General features: G+C 34.5%; 1 protein-coding gene across 1 annotated transcript in view; it reads right to left on the reverse strand.

The window, feature by feature from the left end:
* The window catches only part of LOC142228233 (uncharacterized), an 87,371-nt gene that overhangs the window by 29,640 nt on the left and 41,273 nt on the right, over window positions 1–16,458 (reverse strand). Inside the window, exons 8-10 of the mRNA XM_075298618.1 lie at window positions 15,141–16,409; window positions 12,541–15,075; window positions 12,367–12,482 (exon numbers count right to left, since the gene is read on the reverse strand). Of these exons, the coding sequence (XP_075154733.1) occupies window positions 12,367–12,482; window positions 12,541–15,075; window positions 15,141–16,409 (3,920 nt within the window). The remainder of the gene's footprint in view (window positions 1–12,366; window positions 12,483–12,540; window positions 15,076–15,140; window positions 16,410–16,458) is intronic.

Raw genomic sequence — 16,458 nt, forward strand, 5'->3', positions numbered from 1 at the left:
ATTAAATCAGATTTTGTGTGCGCAATAAATTAATTTTTTGATTGCAATTTATTGTCAATATCAATTAATTACTTAATTGAATCAATCAAACAGTTGAATGATTTTTGTCGCGAATTTAATTAAATTTTTAATTGATTCATTTAAAACATTGATTGAGTTTTATGTCAAAACCAATCATTTTTTAATTGATTCAATCACACAATTAATTGATTCCGTGACAAAAGTCTATTAAATTTTAAATTGAAAATCGTGTTGGTTGTCAATCGAAATGGGTAATTGATACTATCATTTTCGTGATTGAAGGCATTTTAATTAAAAATATGATAGAATCCGCGATTTTCGTGATTGAAATAAAAAAATTGTTTGTGTGTGGACACATGTCATTCCTGTTGGCTGAAATAAATTTAAAAATATAAGTATAAAAATAAAATTTTAAATCTGGTCGAATTCAGAAATTAACAGAGATCTGTATTTAATGCAATTTTGTAAATGTTTGTATAGCCGCATGTGGTCGGTGCTGTTTAATAATTCTCTAATTTAATATATCTTCCACTTCACCAATGTTACAAATTGTACATAGATTAGTATTTACAGATCGAAAAGCACGAGAGTTTAGGTTCAACAAACCACCTCTGACCTTCATAATCGAACCTACGAGATGTGCTGAATTACTATCTATAAAGTAAGGAGTTATGTCATACCCTAATGTCGAATATAAATCGTGATTCATTGAGTTCCTGGCATCACTAACAAAGTTATCATACTCCAAAGCCCCTATAGATTCAAGCATAAACGTATGTAAAACTGGTAGCTCTGTCCTCCACTGTCCAAAATCTAAACTAAAATCTACTTGGTTACATAAAGACACCCATTTCGCGTACTAAAACGTACCCTGACGAACTGTCTCCTCCGCCAATAATCTTGGCAATCTTTCCATACCTAGTTTAAAAACTCTATTAATGTACATTAAATGTAGTCGAAGCGTACTGGTATATAGCGCGGGCAAGCCAGTTTACAAATGGAGCATATAATTAGGCGTGTTAGCAGGAAAAAATAACATCTTCTTGAGAAAAAATCGTTGCAACCTTTCAACCTGTTCAAAACATTGGAACCCCCAATCTTGGACACCATAAAACATGATCGATTTAGCAGCGGAGTCAAAAATCTTCAACTTTTTTGAAAGGTTTATCTTGGGATTGTAGATGTAGCTCAACTAATTAGCGTTAAATGCAAGTATTATTTTATCTTTTCCCTCCTGACGTTTTGTTCAGTTATTTCCAACTTCCTAATACGATATTGTTTATTTTATATGAAAAAAAAAATCATTTAAAGATAAGTACTATGTTCGCTTTTCGAGTTGAAATTTTCGCGGTTACTTTATTAAAACAGTTCAATATAAAGCAGATAAATTAACTCAATTGATGCGCAGTTTCTTGTTCCTCTAGATATCTGCTTGAGTTTACGGGAATCTGTTTGTTTTCATTTATAATTTTGACTATTTTAAGGAAAAGTAATCGCGAAAATAAAGTGATTTTCATCTCGAAAACCGAACCTTTAGTTGTTGCAAACACACATAACAAGTTGCATATACAATATTTAATGACGAAAAGAGAAAGAGTTTTGTTTTGTTTTGGTTGGATTCTTCTTCAGTCTTTATTATTGTTTTGATTTCAGCTTTAAACACGCGTTGAATAATTTACAAGAATAGCTCCGAATGTTCAAGCATAATTCACTTTGGGTTTAGTGAGTTATCCAAATTTATTCTCATAATTGCTTGATAGTTTCAATGCAAGTAGATGATGTTGATGAGGAATATGGGAGTTCCGGTACGGCCGTCCATCCAATCATCTTGCAGTCTGAAGGGCTTTGCCCAAATAAATTTGACAAACATACTTTTCATCTGTTGGTTAAGCTCTTATGTTTAGTCAATGCATGTTTTTAAGTTGACAAAAGTCAATGCATGTAATAATGACAAAAGGATATTGTTACGATGTGACAATTGGGGAGTCTTTATTTGCTCTACGAAATAAAGCCCCAAAGAGAAAATTAAAGAACGCACAAAAAATGGGCCTTTTTCATAATGAAATAAATCCTCATTTATGAAATAAAGCTCCAAAATATGAAATAGCGCCCCAATTGTATATGAATTAACACCTCATTATTTTGAAAAGAAGGTAAAACATTCAGGACTAAGCGACTTCGTTTGTGCTTTAACGAGAGGACGTTTTTTTGATTCGCTCCGGTTGTTCATCGTTTATTGTAGTAAAAGTAATAGCCTCAGCTTTAATTTCTTAACACCGTCATAAAGTCGGCGTATAGCGACATTTTTATATTGTTGTCACTTGCAGTATCCAACGCAAAAGCAAAATATTTCAAACATAAATTTGTATTCTTGCTTTGGGTGAGAATATTTGATGCACAATCATACATTAGTATGTAAATATAACCATAGCGATAGGCGGTAGGCGAACACTTATTTACGTGTATTTCTTATGGGAAGCCCAAAATCCGCGACGGAACACCGTGACGGCTAGCGGCGTGTCGCTAAATTAAAACTTACAGCCTATTTCTGCTATCCGAATTCTAGTCTTCGTTCGCATACAAAACGAAAAACAGCTGATTTTGGTTTCTCTAAGGGGTATCTAAACGAAAATCGAAACGAAAGTCAATTCGAACGAAGACATAACGTAAGCTCTAAAATTGGGTTTCTCTAACTCGATTCGTTCGCATTTTGACGAACTGAAATGTCAAAACCACTCACTTGGTAAAGACCTTTCGTTTTGTGGAAAAAGGCATTTATAAATAGGAAAACTTAATAATTGATAAATTGATTAAAGCTTTTATTATAAATATGTGATAAAAGTTAACTATATCGATCTATTTTTTCTTTATAACCGCCATAGAGACCGTTTAAGGGAAAGTCTAACACGAGCAAACACATACATTTCGAATGAAACACTCATTAAAAGGACAACTGAACTGTAATTATTGTAGAAATATGGAAATACAAATTCTTATCTCTCTACGCGGGCTAATTTGTTAAAAAAAAAATATTGAGCTAAACCAAATATCAAAAGCGAGAAATGTTTGCCAAATGAACGGCGATGCCAGATTGAATTTTATGGAAAATCATTTTTAAAATGTATGGGCCTTTTTCAGGAAATTGAAATAATGCAGATCTGGTAATGCTAGCATTTGACAGTAACGTAAGCCATGCGAACGAACGAAAGGAAGTTAGAGAAACCCAAATCAAGACGAAAGTGAGTGACTGCCGTTCGTTCGCAATTGTTTTCGTTCGGATATCAGAAATAGGCTGTTATTCTAACTCCTTGGCGAAAACTGGTATAGTGTTGCCATCGCTTATCAATTTTTTAACTCACCACTAGGAATTACTGTTGCCTGGACACGTGTAGATTATTTTTTCTTGAAATAACTCAACAAATAACAAGCCATTGTATGTTTTTATTCAATGTCATTGTTTATATTGCCAAAGCATGCTGTATTGACAACAAAAACGCTAGGAAACCTGAAAAAGGGAATTATTCGCCGTCAAGCTTATTGTATTTGCCGTTGCGGCAAAAATGTTTCGCCTATCGCTATGGTTATATTTACACACTTATACTGTAAAAGTAGTTACCAACACATCAACAATCTGACTCTCTGATTAAAAGCAAGAAAAAATATGTTGTCGAATGAGGAGAACCACAAACACATGTTAGCTGAAATCAATCGCCAGGGCTGCCAATAAAATTTCAAGAAAAATCGTCACTTTTTTCGGAAGAAATCGTCATAATCGTCACTTCCATTTTAAAAATCGTCAATGCAATGTAAATAATATTAAAACCAAACTAATTTTTTGGTTAAAAATAATAGTATTTATTTCATTAATGAACAGAAAATTTACACCCATAATTATGCATTTCAAAGAATAATGAATTCAGATTAAAGGTCTGCACAAGTATGCTTGAAAGCGATTTCAAATGGCTTGAATTTTTATAGAACATTCAAAACATCAGCGCTTCGCAAAACAAACCGAACAAATACATCGTTCGACGGCAGCATGGCTTGAAAACACAAGCACAACAAAAGGCAATCGAAACCAAAGCAAGCATAACAAATATCAAATACATGTTGCATAGAACATGTTGCTACTTGGGTTATAAATGTTTTGCGTGGGTTATGCATATTCTACAGAACCTCAAGCAGCACAGCACATTGGTGTGATGTTTTGTTTATTTCTAGAGTCGAACTTTTAGGATTAAAAATGAAAATAAATTACATTGACCTTCAATTTTAATTTATTTAATTTATTTTATATATAAACAGGCGGTACTATGCTTCTGTTTCACAAAACCACAAATAAAACTGCAAAAATAATATAAACTTACGAACTTATTTGGAAAATCTAATATAGCTTGAAAGAAAATGGCATCACAAAATAAATGGTAAACTTAGTACCGCCTTTAATGAAAAAAAACTTACGTTCGGGGAATCCATGGCTTGCAAAATTTTCCTTGCACACACACACACACACAGTTCAATGACTACGCACCAACTGTCCCAGCATTTTATTTTTTGCTTTCAGCTCTTTTAGAAGATGTTTCAAGCATAACAAAATGTTGCAAACACTTCAGAACATGCATACAGGTTCTATAATGCTTGCAACTTTGATGCTTGGTTTCGAATAGAACCTTCAAAACATCGTTCGTTTACAACCAAATATGGGTAGGTTATGTTCTGATATTTGTTTTATTTGATGTTTGAACGTTTTGCTTATAGCTATGTTTTGAAAGTTCTATTCATGTTGCAGAACATTTTGAAATTTGAAAATTCAAATATGCTTGTGCAGACCTTTAATTCAGATTTATATAAAAGTAACATAAACAAAACATATTTTTATGAAATGCTATGCTATGTAATTCAAAAAATAATAAAGATTTATTTTTTAATATGTAGTTACTAATTCAGTAAGGTTTTTATTTAATAATAAAAATAAAGATCTTTAATAAAGGGTGATTCTTTTGAGGTTAGGATTTTCATGCATTAGTATTTGACAGATCACGTGGGATTTCAGACATGGTGTCAAAGAGAAAGATGCTCAGTATGCTTTGACATTTCATCATGAATAGACTTACTAACGAGCCACAACGTCGAATTTTCAGTGAATGGGCCCTAGAAAAGTTGGCAGAAAATCCGCTTTTTTATCGACAAATTTTGTTCAGCGATGAGGCTCATTTCTGGTTGAATGGCTACGTAAATAAGCAAAAGTGCCGCATTTGGAGTGAAGAGCAACCAGAAGCCGTTCAAGAACTGCCCATGCATCCCGAAAAATGCACTGTTTGGTGTGGTTTGTACGCTGGTGGAATCATTGGACCGTATTTTTTCAAAGATGCTGTTGGACGCAACGTTACGGTGAATGGCGATCGCTATCGTTCGATGCTAACAAACTTTTTGTTGCCAAAAATGGAAGAACTGAACTTGGTTGACATGTGGTTTCAACAAGATGGCGCTACATGCCACACAGCTCGCGATTCTATGGCCATTTTGAGGGAAAACTTCGGAGAACAATTCATCTCAAGAAATGGACCGGTATGTTGGCCACCAAGATCATGCGATTTGACGCCTTTAGACTATTTTTTGTGGGGCTACGTCAAGTCTAAAGTCTACAGAAATAAGCCAGCAACTATTCCAGCTTTGGAAGACAACATTTCCGAAGAAATTCGGGCTATTCCGGCCGAAATGCTCGAAAAAGTTGCCCAAAATTGGACTTTCCGAATGGACCACCTAAGACGCAGCCGCGGTCAACATTTAAATGAAATTATCTTCAAAAAGTAAATGTCATGGACCAATCTAACGTTTCAAATAAAGAACCGATGAGATTTTGCAAATTTTATGCGTTTTTTTTTTTTTTTTTAAGTTATCAAGCTCTTAACAAATCACCCTTTATTTACGTATGTGTTGCTCGATTTTCAATAATAAAATAAAATTTTGACGAAATTTTGCAAAAAATTTACCTAGAAATAAAATTTTGCAAAAATTTTCTTAGAAATAAAGTTTTGCAAGAATTTGCTATGGGACACAATTGCCAAAAATGTTCTATAAAAACAAATTGTTACAAGAATGTTCTATAGAATTAAAAATGTGCAAACATTTTCTTTAGAAATAAAATTTTGACAAAATGTTCTATAGAAATAAAATTTTGAAAAATTTGCTATAGAAATAAAATTTTGACAAAATTTGCTATAGAAATTAAAATTTTGTCAAAATTTTTTAAAGAAATAAAATTTTGACAAAATTTTCTGTAGAAATAAAATTTTGACAAAATTTTTTATAGAAATAAAATTTCGACAAAATTTTCTATAGAAATAAAATTTTGACAAAAATTTTTATAGAAATAAAATTTTTACAAAATTTTCTATAGAAATAAAATTTTTATAAAATTCTCTATAGAAATAAAATTTTGAATTTTGAAAAAGATGAACTAGTAAAATGTGTGGGTATGGTCGTGTTGACTGTGTGAAGACCAATCCATTCAAATGTTTCCGTTAATCTAGTATCACATAAAATATTGCATAGTTAACAGTGATTTCGGTGAGTGTTGCTACAAGTGCTTCAGGCGAGATGTTTTTATTGGGTCGGTATATACAACCGACTAAAATTTTGTGGGAATTTATTGCAATTTCGATAAAAAGAGATTCCACTTCATCATTCTGACTCGATTTATATACCACATTAAGCTGAGTACTATGTTCAGTTTTCAAGCTGAAACGGTTACTTTTTTTAATTAATTAATTTTGAAATATTAAATGGCTCACAATCAATACATTGGATCTTTTCCATCCATAATTTGAAGAGACTTGATAAAAATGTTATCGTCTTCATATATATTTTTGCACTTTTAATTTAGTGTTTTGGTGAAAAACTCGAACATAGTACTCACCTTTAAATGAAAAAGACTTCTTTACATATATTGCAACTCCTCCGCCAACCGTAGATCTGTCATTTCGAATGACGTTGTAATCATGCATAGTGATAATATTATTAGTCTAGGAGGGGTTGTACCATGTTTCGGATACACATATAATATCGACATTAGACTGTTCAAATATATACCTGAATTCGTCAATTTTATTGGTCAAACTCTGGGCATTGATGCTTAGAGCATTTTTTTGCTTGCAGAGCACTCGTAGTAAGGTTTGAACTTCGTCTATGGAACCAATTGTACTATTTAAGACGGACATTAACGATAATTGACAACGCAGAAATATTCAAGGGTAAAATGAGTAGATATAATATTATATTATTTTCACTATGGTATATATTAAAATTATTTTCTAAAAAAAAGTTTTCCTTAATTTTCATTATCAGATCGAAAAAAACTGATTTAATTCAGCTATGCTATTTATTAATATGGTTTCATTGTTTGCATCTGATCTTACATATATAAGACCTCGACGAGAAAAAGCCGAAGTCAATAACTTTTGTTTTTTCATCACAATGGCTGCTTTCAAAATCTTAAAGATGTCCTTAGCGAGATTTTCATTAATATATATGGGCTTGTCAGAATCAAAGCCTTTGTGACATATGTCTTGTTTGATTTGGTAATTTGGAGTGATGAATTGTATAATAATTGTGCCATCGGGACTGAAGGTGTTCTTGGATTTAACGCGGTATATTGTTTTGTATAGTGGGGTGGATATATGTAAAGCATTACAAATACCATCAACAATTTTATCCAACCTTTAATTTTTATTGTAGGGTATGCCATTTATCCTTAGATCACAGGAAACTACTAAATTATCTTGCCACTTAGTCTGCTGTTTAATATTTTCAAGGTCTTGTAAGATTTTATTTATATCATCATAACCAGTTTCCTCAGTTTTAGATACTCGGTTATGGATACTGTCTATGCTTTCTTCAATTTTGTTTACCTTCTCGCATATGATATTGACATCACTTTCTACTTGCTGTATACGAGAGTTTAATGAGTTTAATAGTTTACTTTCAATATCTTCAAGTCTCTTAAATATATGAGAGAATTTATCTTCTATTTGTGCAAAGGCCTTCTCCATCTGCATCGACTGCTGCTTCAGGCTCTGCTCGATGTGTTACAGCACAGTAGAAGTGCTCCCCTCTTTAGTCAAGCGCTGGCTGTTCCTGATCCTGTTAACTTCTCAATTATTTCTTCGTTTAAAGCATTACTTGAGCGATTGACAGGGCTGCCAATTTTGCCGATTTATCGGCATTTTGACGATTTTTTACTCAAAAAATAGAATTAGAATTTTCTATAGAAATAAAATTTTTATAAAATTCTCTATAGAAATGAAATTTTGACAACTTTTTCTGTAGAAATAAAATTTTAACAAAAATTTCTATAAATTTAATATAAAACAGTTCTTTCGAATAAAACAATATTTTTTTATATACTAACCATAAAAATTTGATCAACAACTTCAAAATATATATATTTTTTTTAATTTGGTAGGTTTCTTGAAAAATTTTCTATAAATTTTGAGGGATTATTTTTGGCACGAGTGACAACCGTGATACTAATACGGTAGATATAAAATGAGGTATAGCTTCTACATGTATGAAATCTCTAGCAAAAACTTGCTGTTTCTCTATTAGATAACTATCTAATGCATTCTCTCTTTTGCTGGATCTTAACGTGGAACGGAGCTAATATCGTAATTTTTGGGGCAAAAATCGGAAAATCGGCATTTGCTATTTTTTGAGTAAAAAGTCGTCAAAATGGCAGCTCTGTCAATCGCTCAAGTAATGTTTTATACGAAGAAATAATTGAGAAGTTAACGGGATCAGATAAGTGTGAGAGAGATGAGCAATCGCTGAATGAGAATTTTAAAAAAACCCCGCGCTTGACTAAAGAGGGGAGCACTTCTACTGAAGCAGCAGTCGATGCAGATGGAGAAGGCCATTGCACAAATAGAAGAGAAATTCTCTCATATATTTAAGAGACTTGAAGATATTGAAAGTAAACTCTTAAACTCTCGTATACAGCAAGTAGAAAGTGATGTCAATATCATATGCGAGAAGGTAAACAAAATTGAAGAAAGCATAGACAGTATCCATAACCGAGTATCTAAAACTGAGGAAACTGGTTATGGTGATATACATAAAATCTTACAAGACCTTGAAAATCTTAAACAGCAGACTAAGCGGCAAGATAATTTAGCAGTTTCCTGTGATCTAAGGATAAATGGCATACCCTACAATAGTTTAGTTTAGTTTTAAAATTTCATGTATAAACTCAGATGACGTCTACAAGAGCTGTTCAATGGTCAAATCTAGATGGACAATGTCCATCCAAAATTTTTAAAAATTGTCCTACCCATAATTGTTAGAAATATAACACAACTATTTAATACAATCATAACGACTGGTAATTATCCAATGGGATGGAAACATGCGAAGGCGATACCAATCCCAAAATCGAATGCCAATAATGAATACAGACCAATTTCAATTTTACCATATTTATCCAAAGTATTTGAACGCATAATCCATTTCCAAATAACAGAATACTTGCGACGGAACTCGTTATTGTCTGTGCATCAATCCGGTTTCAGATCTAAACATAGTTGCATAACCGCATTGTTGGACGTAACGGAAAATATACGTGTCAGCACTGATAAAGGACTCCTGTCATGTTAGTCTTATTAGACCACTCGAAAGCTTTTGACTGCGTCAACCACGATATTCTTTGCTTTAAACTTGAACGCTATTTCAACTTTTCAAATTCAGCAGTAAAACTAATTTCGAATTACTTAAGATATCGTATCCAGTCTGTTATAAAAAACAAATCTTCTACGCCTCTAAATCTAATTGCTGGCGTTCCGCAAGGTTCGATAATAGGTCCATTATTATTCTGCATGTACATCAATGACCTCCCCAATATTCTTGATCACTGAAAAATACATATCTACGCCGACGACGTCCAAATTTACTTGAGTTGTCAGAAATCTCAACTAGATGATGGCGTAAATAAATTAAATTATGACCTTGGCAAAATATATTTGTGGGCTCAGAATAATTGTCTTCAAATAAATCAAAAAAAAAATCTAAATTTCTCTTAATAAATGGTCGTGCACAAAATACTTCTTGTGAGTATGCTGTCCAAATTGGAAGTGAACAAATCGAGCAGACACACAAAACAAAAATTTGGGAAGAATTTTCAATAATTCTCTAACATGGAACGATCATATAATTGCTGCCACAGGAAAAATGTTTGGCATGTTACGAACTTTATATCAAACGCAGTATCTTACCCCCCTTAATATTCGTATCCTATTGGCCAAGTCGTACCTAATACCAGTGTTGTTGTATGGCAGTGAACTCTTTACTAAAACTGATGTTAACAGTAAAAATAGTCTCGGATCAGCATATAAAGCCATATTAAGATATATTTACGGTCTTAAACGATTCGAAAGTTGTTCAGCTTACCGCAAAAGCTTATACGGAGTCGATATTGGAGATTATTTAAATATTAAAGCACTCATCATGATTCATAAACTGATATACACAAAAACTCCAGGCTATCTTCATATGAAATTACAATTCGGAAGATCAAGTAGACGTATACTTATTGTTGCAAATCGTAATCAACTATTGCTTTCTGAATGGCAATTTTTTACTAACACAACTCGTCTTTGGAACTCTCTCCCTCCTGTTATTCAACGCATAAGCAACGCAGATAACTTCAAAAAAGCACTATTTAATCATTTTGGTACTTAATTTTCTTTTTGTTACCATATTTTATAAGTTATTATATGTATTAATTTTAAATTTTAATCGAATTGTTAAATATTGTTGTATTTTTTATTTCCTTTAAAATTGTTACTTAGTCATAACTAGTATTAACCCTATTTAATGTAGTTATGTTTTTTTCCTAAACAATCTATGTAACATCTGAAATATTTTATGTCACATACTATAATTATAAATCTTGTTGTATGTGAGGCAATAAATAAAATAAACTAAACCCAAATTAGCAACAAATTTAATAAATTTGAAAGCTACGAGGATTCGAGGCTACGCATATTTTTTTATTGGCCTGACAGTAATGGAACCTGTAGTAACATAGAATATATTTCTTGGTTTTAATGCGCTTTACAGACTATCAGTTACTCCGGACGACAGTGCTCGTGTCGAACATATCCCATATATTGTCCACTTTATAAGTTAAGTCCGAAGGCATAATCGATACTGCTGTATGTTTATGTGATCGATAACACATTTACCGATTATTTAGTCATCGCTGACAAGTCGTATCGATCCGACACACTGTAAGATTCTTTGCAAACAACGCCCGAAATAACTGATAGTCTGTAAAGCGCATAACTGAAGTGAAGAACTGTTTTTCATAACATATGCTTAATGAGTATCGATAATATTCCAAAGAAGACGATACGAAAATGACGGTATATTATCGATACTTATCCATAACACATCATTTCAAAATATATAATTAACATTCCGTTGTAATGTTATCGATTCTCATATCATATCATAAAATATCAATCGAAAATATATAACTAAATGCTATGGTCAATATTCCAAAAGATACTATACGAAACAGTGCGTAATTTTGTAGTTGCAATTGCACACAGTTTCGTATATTCTCCTATGGGGTATTATCGATAGTTTCGTATCGTATCCGATTTTATTCCAATATGAGACGATACGAAACTATCGACAATACCCAAAAGGAAAAGATACGAAACTGTGTGCTATTTGGTAGTTGCAAGGAAAAAAGATCGCGCGATTTTCGTATCTTCTTTTTTGGGGTATTATCGATACTCATAAAACATCATTCCAAAATATATAAAATGAGAGTATCGATAATACTCCAATCGCGGGAATTTTCTTTTTTAGCTTACGTATTCCTCAAATCGCAAGTTTTAGACATCATTCACAATATCTTATTTCCCAATATTTTATGTACGTACATTTATTCAGGAACATAAAGAAGTTCGTTTGCTCAATTCATGGCCGAGTACAGTTTGCCGAGTACAATTGCAAATTGTCAAGCTTATTCATTATATACCCATCACTGTGTAGGCTGTTCCGTATTTCAAACTGCAAAAATCTTGAAATTTTCGGTCAATTGCAAATTTACGTAAAATTAAATAATACCCCTAAATATATTTTGTTACTTCATTTTCTCTTTGGAGCATTATTTCGTAGAGCCGTTACGAACCTTTTCATTTACCTTTGAGAAAGTTGGAAACAAACAAACGAAACGAAACGACAGAAGCGATAAAACTAAGTAATACATTAAATGTTAAAAAAATAGATCAAAAAGCCTAAAGGAACCTATTATATATTCCAAACCATTATTTAAATTACCTCTCGGTTACAACCATCTCCAGTACAAGTTCCACAATTTTTATTATTTCCTAAAACGCAGTCCACAAATTCGTTTTCTAGCAGGTCGGTTAAGCATCCTCTTTCAGTGTGACCATCTAAAACAAACCGAAGAGTTAATTATCTTGGGTTAAAATATATGGCATTGTTATATACTTTCGGTCAATTTGGTATAACAGCCTGTATAGGGGAATATGTTACACGAGTTGAAAGAACCTATTTCAACTGGGCTAACCGCACAGGACGCCTCATTTACAGAATCACACACAGCACATCGCTGCGCTGCCGGAATTGAGTCCAAGGTATTGCAATTATCTCCTGAGCACACGGACACTCTTTTGGTCTTTATAATGGACTCCAATTGTTGATTACGGAATGAGCTTACACAACCCATTTCTGACACACTATTCGTATCGTCGAATCGAATGAAACATTGATCGGCTTCCTTGAAAAGGGGGCAAGACTTAATTTCGGGATCTTCGCAATTGAACCCTTCACACATGTAACAGGAGAGCCTGTTCTCTGGAATATTATTCACGTTGCATTTATCTGCAGTACAAGCTTCACATTTGGCATCCTTGCCACTGGAGCAAGCGCTCTGGTCAGTTACTTCCTTGTCATTTAGACAAGTGCGGATCAAATCATACGCTGGATTAGAAGAGCTGTCTGAAGGATAAAGAGCGGTCATGCAACCACCTTGACATTGCCGTAACTTGTAGTCAGAACTTAATGGATTCCACAGGCAATTCAAGTCTTTAGTAGAATCGCAGTAAATACATTCGGTAAACTCGGACTTTGATACAGCAGAATTGCATTCATTCGATTTGCAATTGAAGCAATTTCCTTCGTTTTCATCGCAATACTTTCCAAACTCTTTCTCAACTTCATCGGCGCACCCACGGCGAATAACACTTCCATTCTCATTGAAAATGGTTACGCAATCCTGTTCATTGTTTAAATCGCAAGTAACCAATTCCGGAGATTCACAGTTGGAATTTTCACAACTTAAACAGGTCAAGGGTAAATCTTGCCATTTGCCATAATTATCATCTTGTTTCTTTGCCAAATTAACAGTGTTACACCCTTCGCCAGCGCATTTAACACATTTTCTTGGATTTGTAGCATCACAGACTAAACTAGAACTGCACCCGCGGTATGTAATGTCATTTCTGATCTTTGTAACACACATGTCCTCGACATCGTATAACGGACAAATTTCCAAGCTGTTTGGAGAATTCTCGCAATATCCGTCAACCGAAGAATCGCATATGTGACACTTAAGACGATTAACGGGGAAGATGTCTTTATTACAGTTATTATCTTTACATGACTTGCAAGTTGTAGATGAGCCATCTAAACATGTCAAGAATTCGTTATCATACAAATTGGATAAACATCCTCGTTCGGTCGCACCATCGGGCAATACACGTGAATAACATTCGGTGAAAGGCAGTGTAGCACATGTTGTCTGACCGAAAACTTGCTCAGGATTTACTGCACAATCTTTATCTGTACGAGAGTTACAAAGTGTACATACTTGAGAGGAGGGCAAATTGTCGAAATGATTGCAATTGTCATCTTCACACAAATGTATTAGTTTTTGTTTTAGTAAATAATCGGCTTCTTGGTTGCTAAATTCACTGCGACAACCCAGAGCAATAATGGAGAGCTTCTCATCGAAACGTATGTAGCACTTATCGTCAGGACGATAGTTTGGACATTCCTGAATTGTGGGATTTTGGCATTCGTCGCCTTCACAAATGTAACAACTATGTCTCTCAGCGGGCACAATGTCTGTGTTACATTTATCGGAATTACATGTTTGACAATGATCTTTTGTGCCAGCCGCACAACTTTCACGATCGTCCAAGTCCATATCATCGTAGCAAGATCTCACTAGACCATACGAAGGATTTTCTTCTCTAAATATAGGATAAAGGGCCGTCATGCAGTATTTGTAACATTTCCGAGTTTTGTCAATGCTTGCGATATTGCTAACACAATTACCACTTGAATCGGATTCACAAGATAAGCAATCGACGTATTCCTCCAATCTGGTGGCAATGTTACATCCATTTGAGTTACAAGCCATACAATTGCCAGGATTTTCTTCGCAGTATGCTTCATTTTGGGCTTCGAGGGAATCACTACACCCTCTTTGGATAACTTTGCCCTCGTCGTTGAATATGCTCATACAATTCTGGTAAGGATTATTCACACACACGCGAAAATCACCTTTGCTTTGGCAATCCTCTTCACCCTGACAGGTGTAACAAGTGATTGGAACATCCTGCCACAGACCAGGTTTACCGTTCTCATTTACCTTTTCAAAGTTGACGGTATTGCAGCCATTTGTATTGCAGATCCTACATGTTCGCAAGTCGTTTACATTATCGCATGTCATACTTGAACCGCATCCGCGAGTAGTAACACCGTTACGGTAATTGCTTATGCATGAATCGTTTTCAGCGTAAAGTGCACAAACTTTGTTGCTATTGGGACTTGTTCCACATAGAGGATCGGAAGTAGAGCTACACTGGTGGCATGTTCTACGATCAGCGGGATATACATCAATTTCGTTGCACTTATCACCCATACATGTTTCACAAAGTCCATCTGATCCGATGAGACAGCCATAGAAGATGTCTGGATCTGTCAAGCCGGATAAACATCCTCTTTCAGTATGTCCATCTAAAATGTATTCATAATTCTCAATAATCGGTTAAAACACTAACACTGAAGAATGAAATACTTACAGATATTGATACGGGTAAAACATTCAGTGTATGGTAGTGATGAACAACGTTGCACATTGGCCACGAGGTTGGGGTTAATCGCACACAATGCATTGTCCTCCGAATTACATACTGAACAAGATTTCATAGTTGGAATGGCGTCTGGTGAGTTACATCCTTTTTCATTACATAGTAACATTTGCTTTTGTTTCACAAGTTCCAGGACTGTATCCATTTCATATTCACTACGACAACCCATAGCAATTACGTTACTCTCGTTTGAAAAGAGCGTGTAACATTGGTCATTTGGATGATATGCACGACACTCCCGCAGTTCCATATCTTCACAGTCATTGTCAGCACACGTGAAACATTCAAAACGAGTTTCCGGTACATTCATGGTGTTGCAACGGGCTCCAGTGCAGGACTGACAGAAATCGTTTTCACCGTTTGAACATAACTCACGATCATCCATGTCCATGTCATCTAAGCAAGTACGGGTAAGTTCATAGGCAGGATCGTTACCACTATTGCGTGGATACAATGCAACCATGCAATCACCATGACATTTACGAGTTCTACCTATCGACGTATCAAAATTTACGGAACAGGAAGCACTATTAGCCGAATCACAGTAATAACAATCATTGTATTCATCTAAACTATTCGCCGTATTACAACCATTGGATTTGCAGTGTATACATCTTTCTGGATATTGATCGCAGTAGTCGTTATGAGAAGAGGTGATTGCATCACTGCATCCACGTTTCTCAACGGCTCCAGTGAGCCCGAACACTACGGTGCATGTCTGCAAGTTATTGCCATTACATACATTGACGACCCCATTGCTATTTATACATTCATCGCCTTCACAAGTATAACAGTTGAGGGGAAGACCTTGCCATTTACCCGGTACTCCTATATAAGCATTCAGTAGATTGACAGTATTACAGTTATCCGTGCTGTTACAAATTCTGCATGTATCTCGATCGGAAGTATCACAGGTAAATTCTGAAGTGCATCCACGAGTTATGCGATCGCCTTCCAGTTTAGTAACACAACTGTCATTGTCCTTGAATAAAGGACATGTTTCGGCGAATTGGATGGAATTATCTTCACAAGCCGAAAAAAGCGCTGAATCACACCGTATGCAACTGCGGCGCCCTTCAGGGAAAATTTGGTTATTGCAGTCGTTAGTAGAGCAAATTTCGCAGCCATTGATGCCACTCATGCATTCATCATATAACTCGTCATTAACATCAGATAAGCAGCCACGATGAGTAACGCCATCTGAAAATTAGTAAATTAAATGAAGAGTGTTCCTACATACAATTAATTT

Source organism: Haematobia irritans, chromosome 3 (genome assembly GCF_050003625.1).
Source record: "Haematobia irritans isolate KBUSLIRL chromosome 3, ASM5000362v1, whole genome shotgun sequence".
Classification (NCBI taxonomy): Eukaryota; Metazoa; Arthropoda; class Insecta; order Diptera; family Muscidae; genus Haematobia; species Haematobia irritans.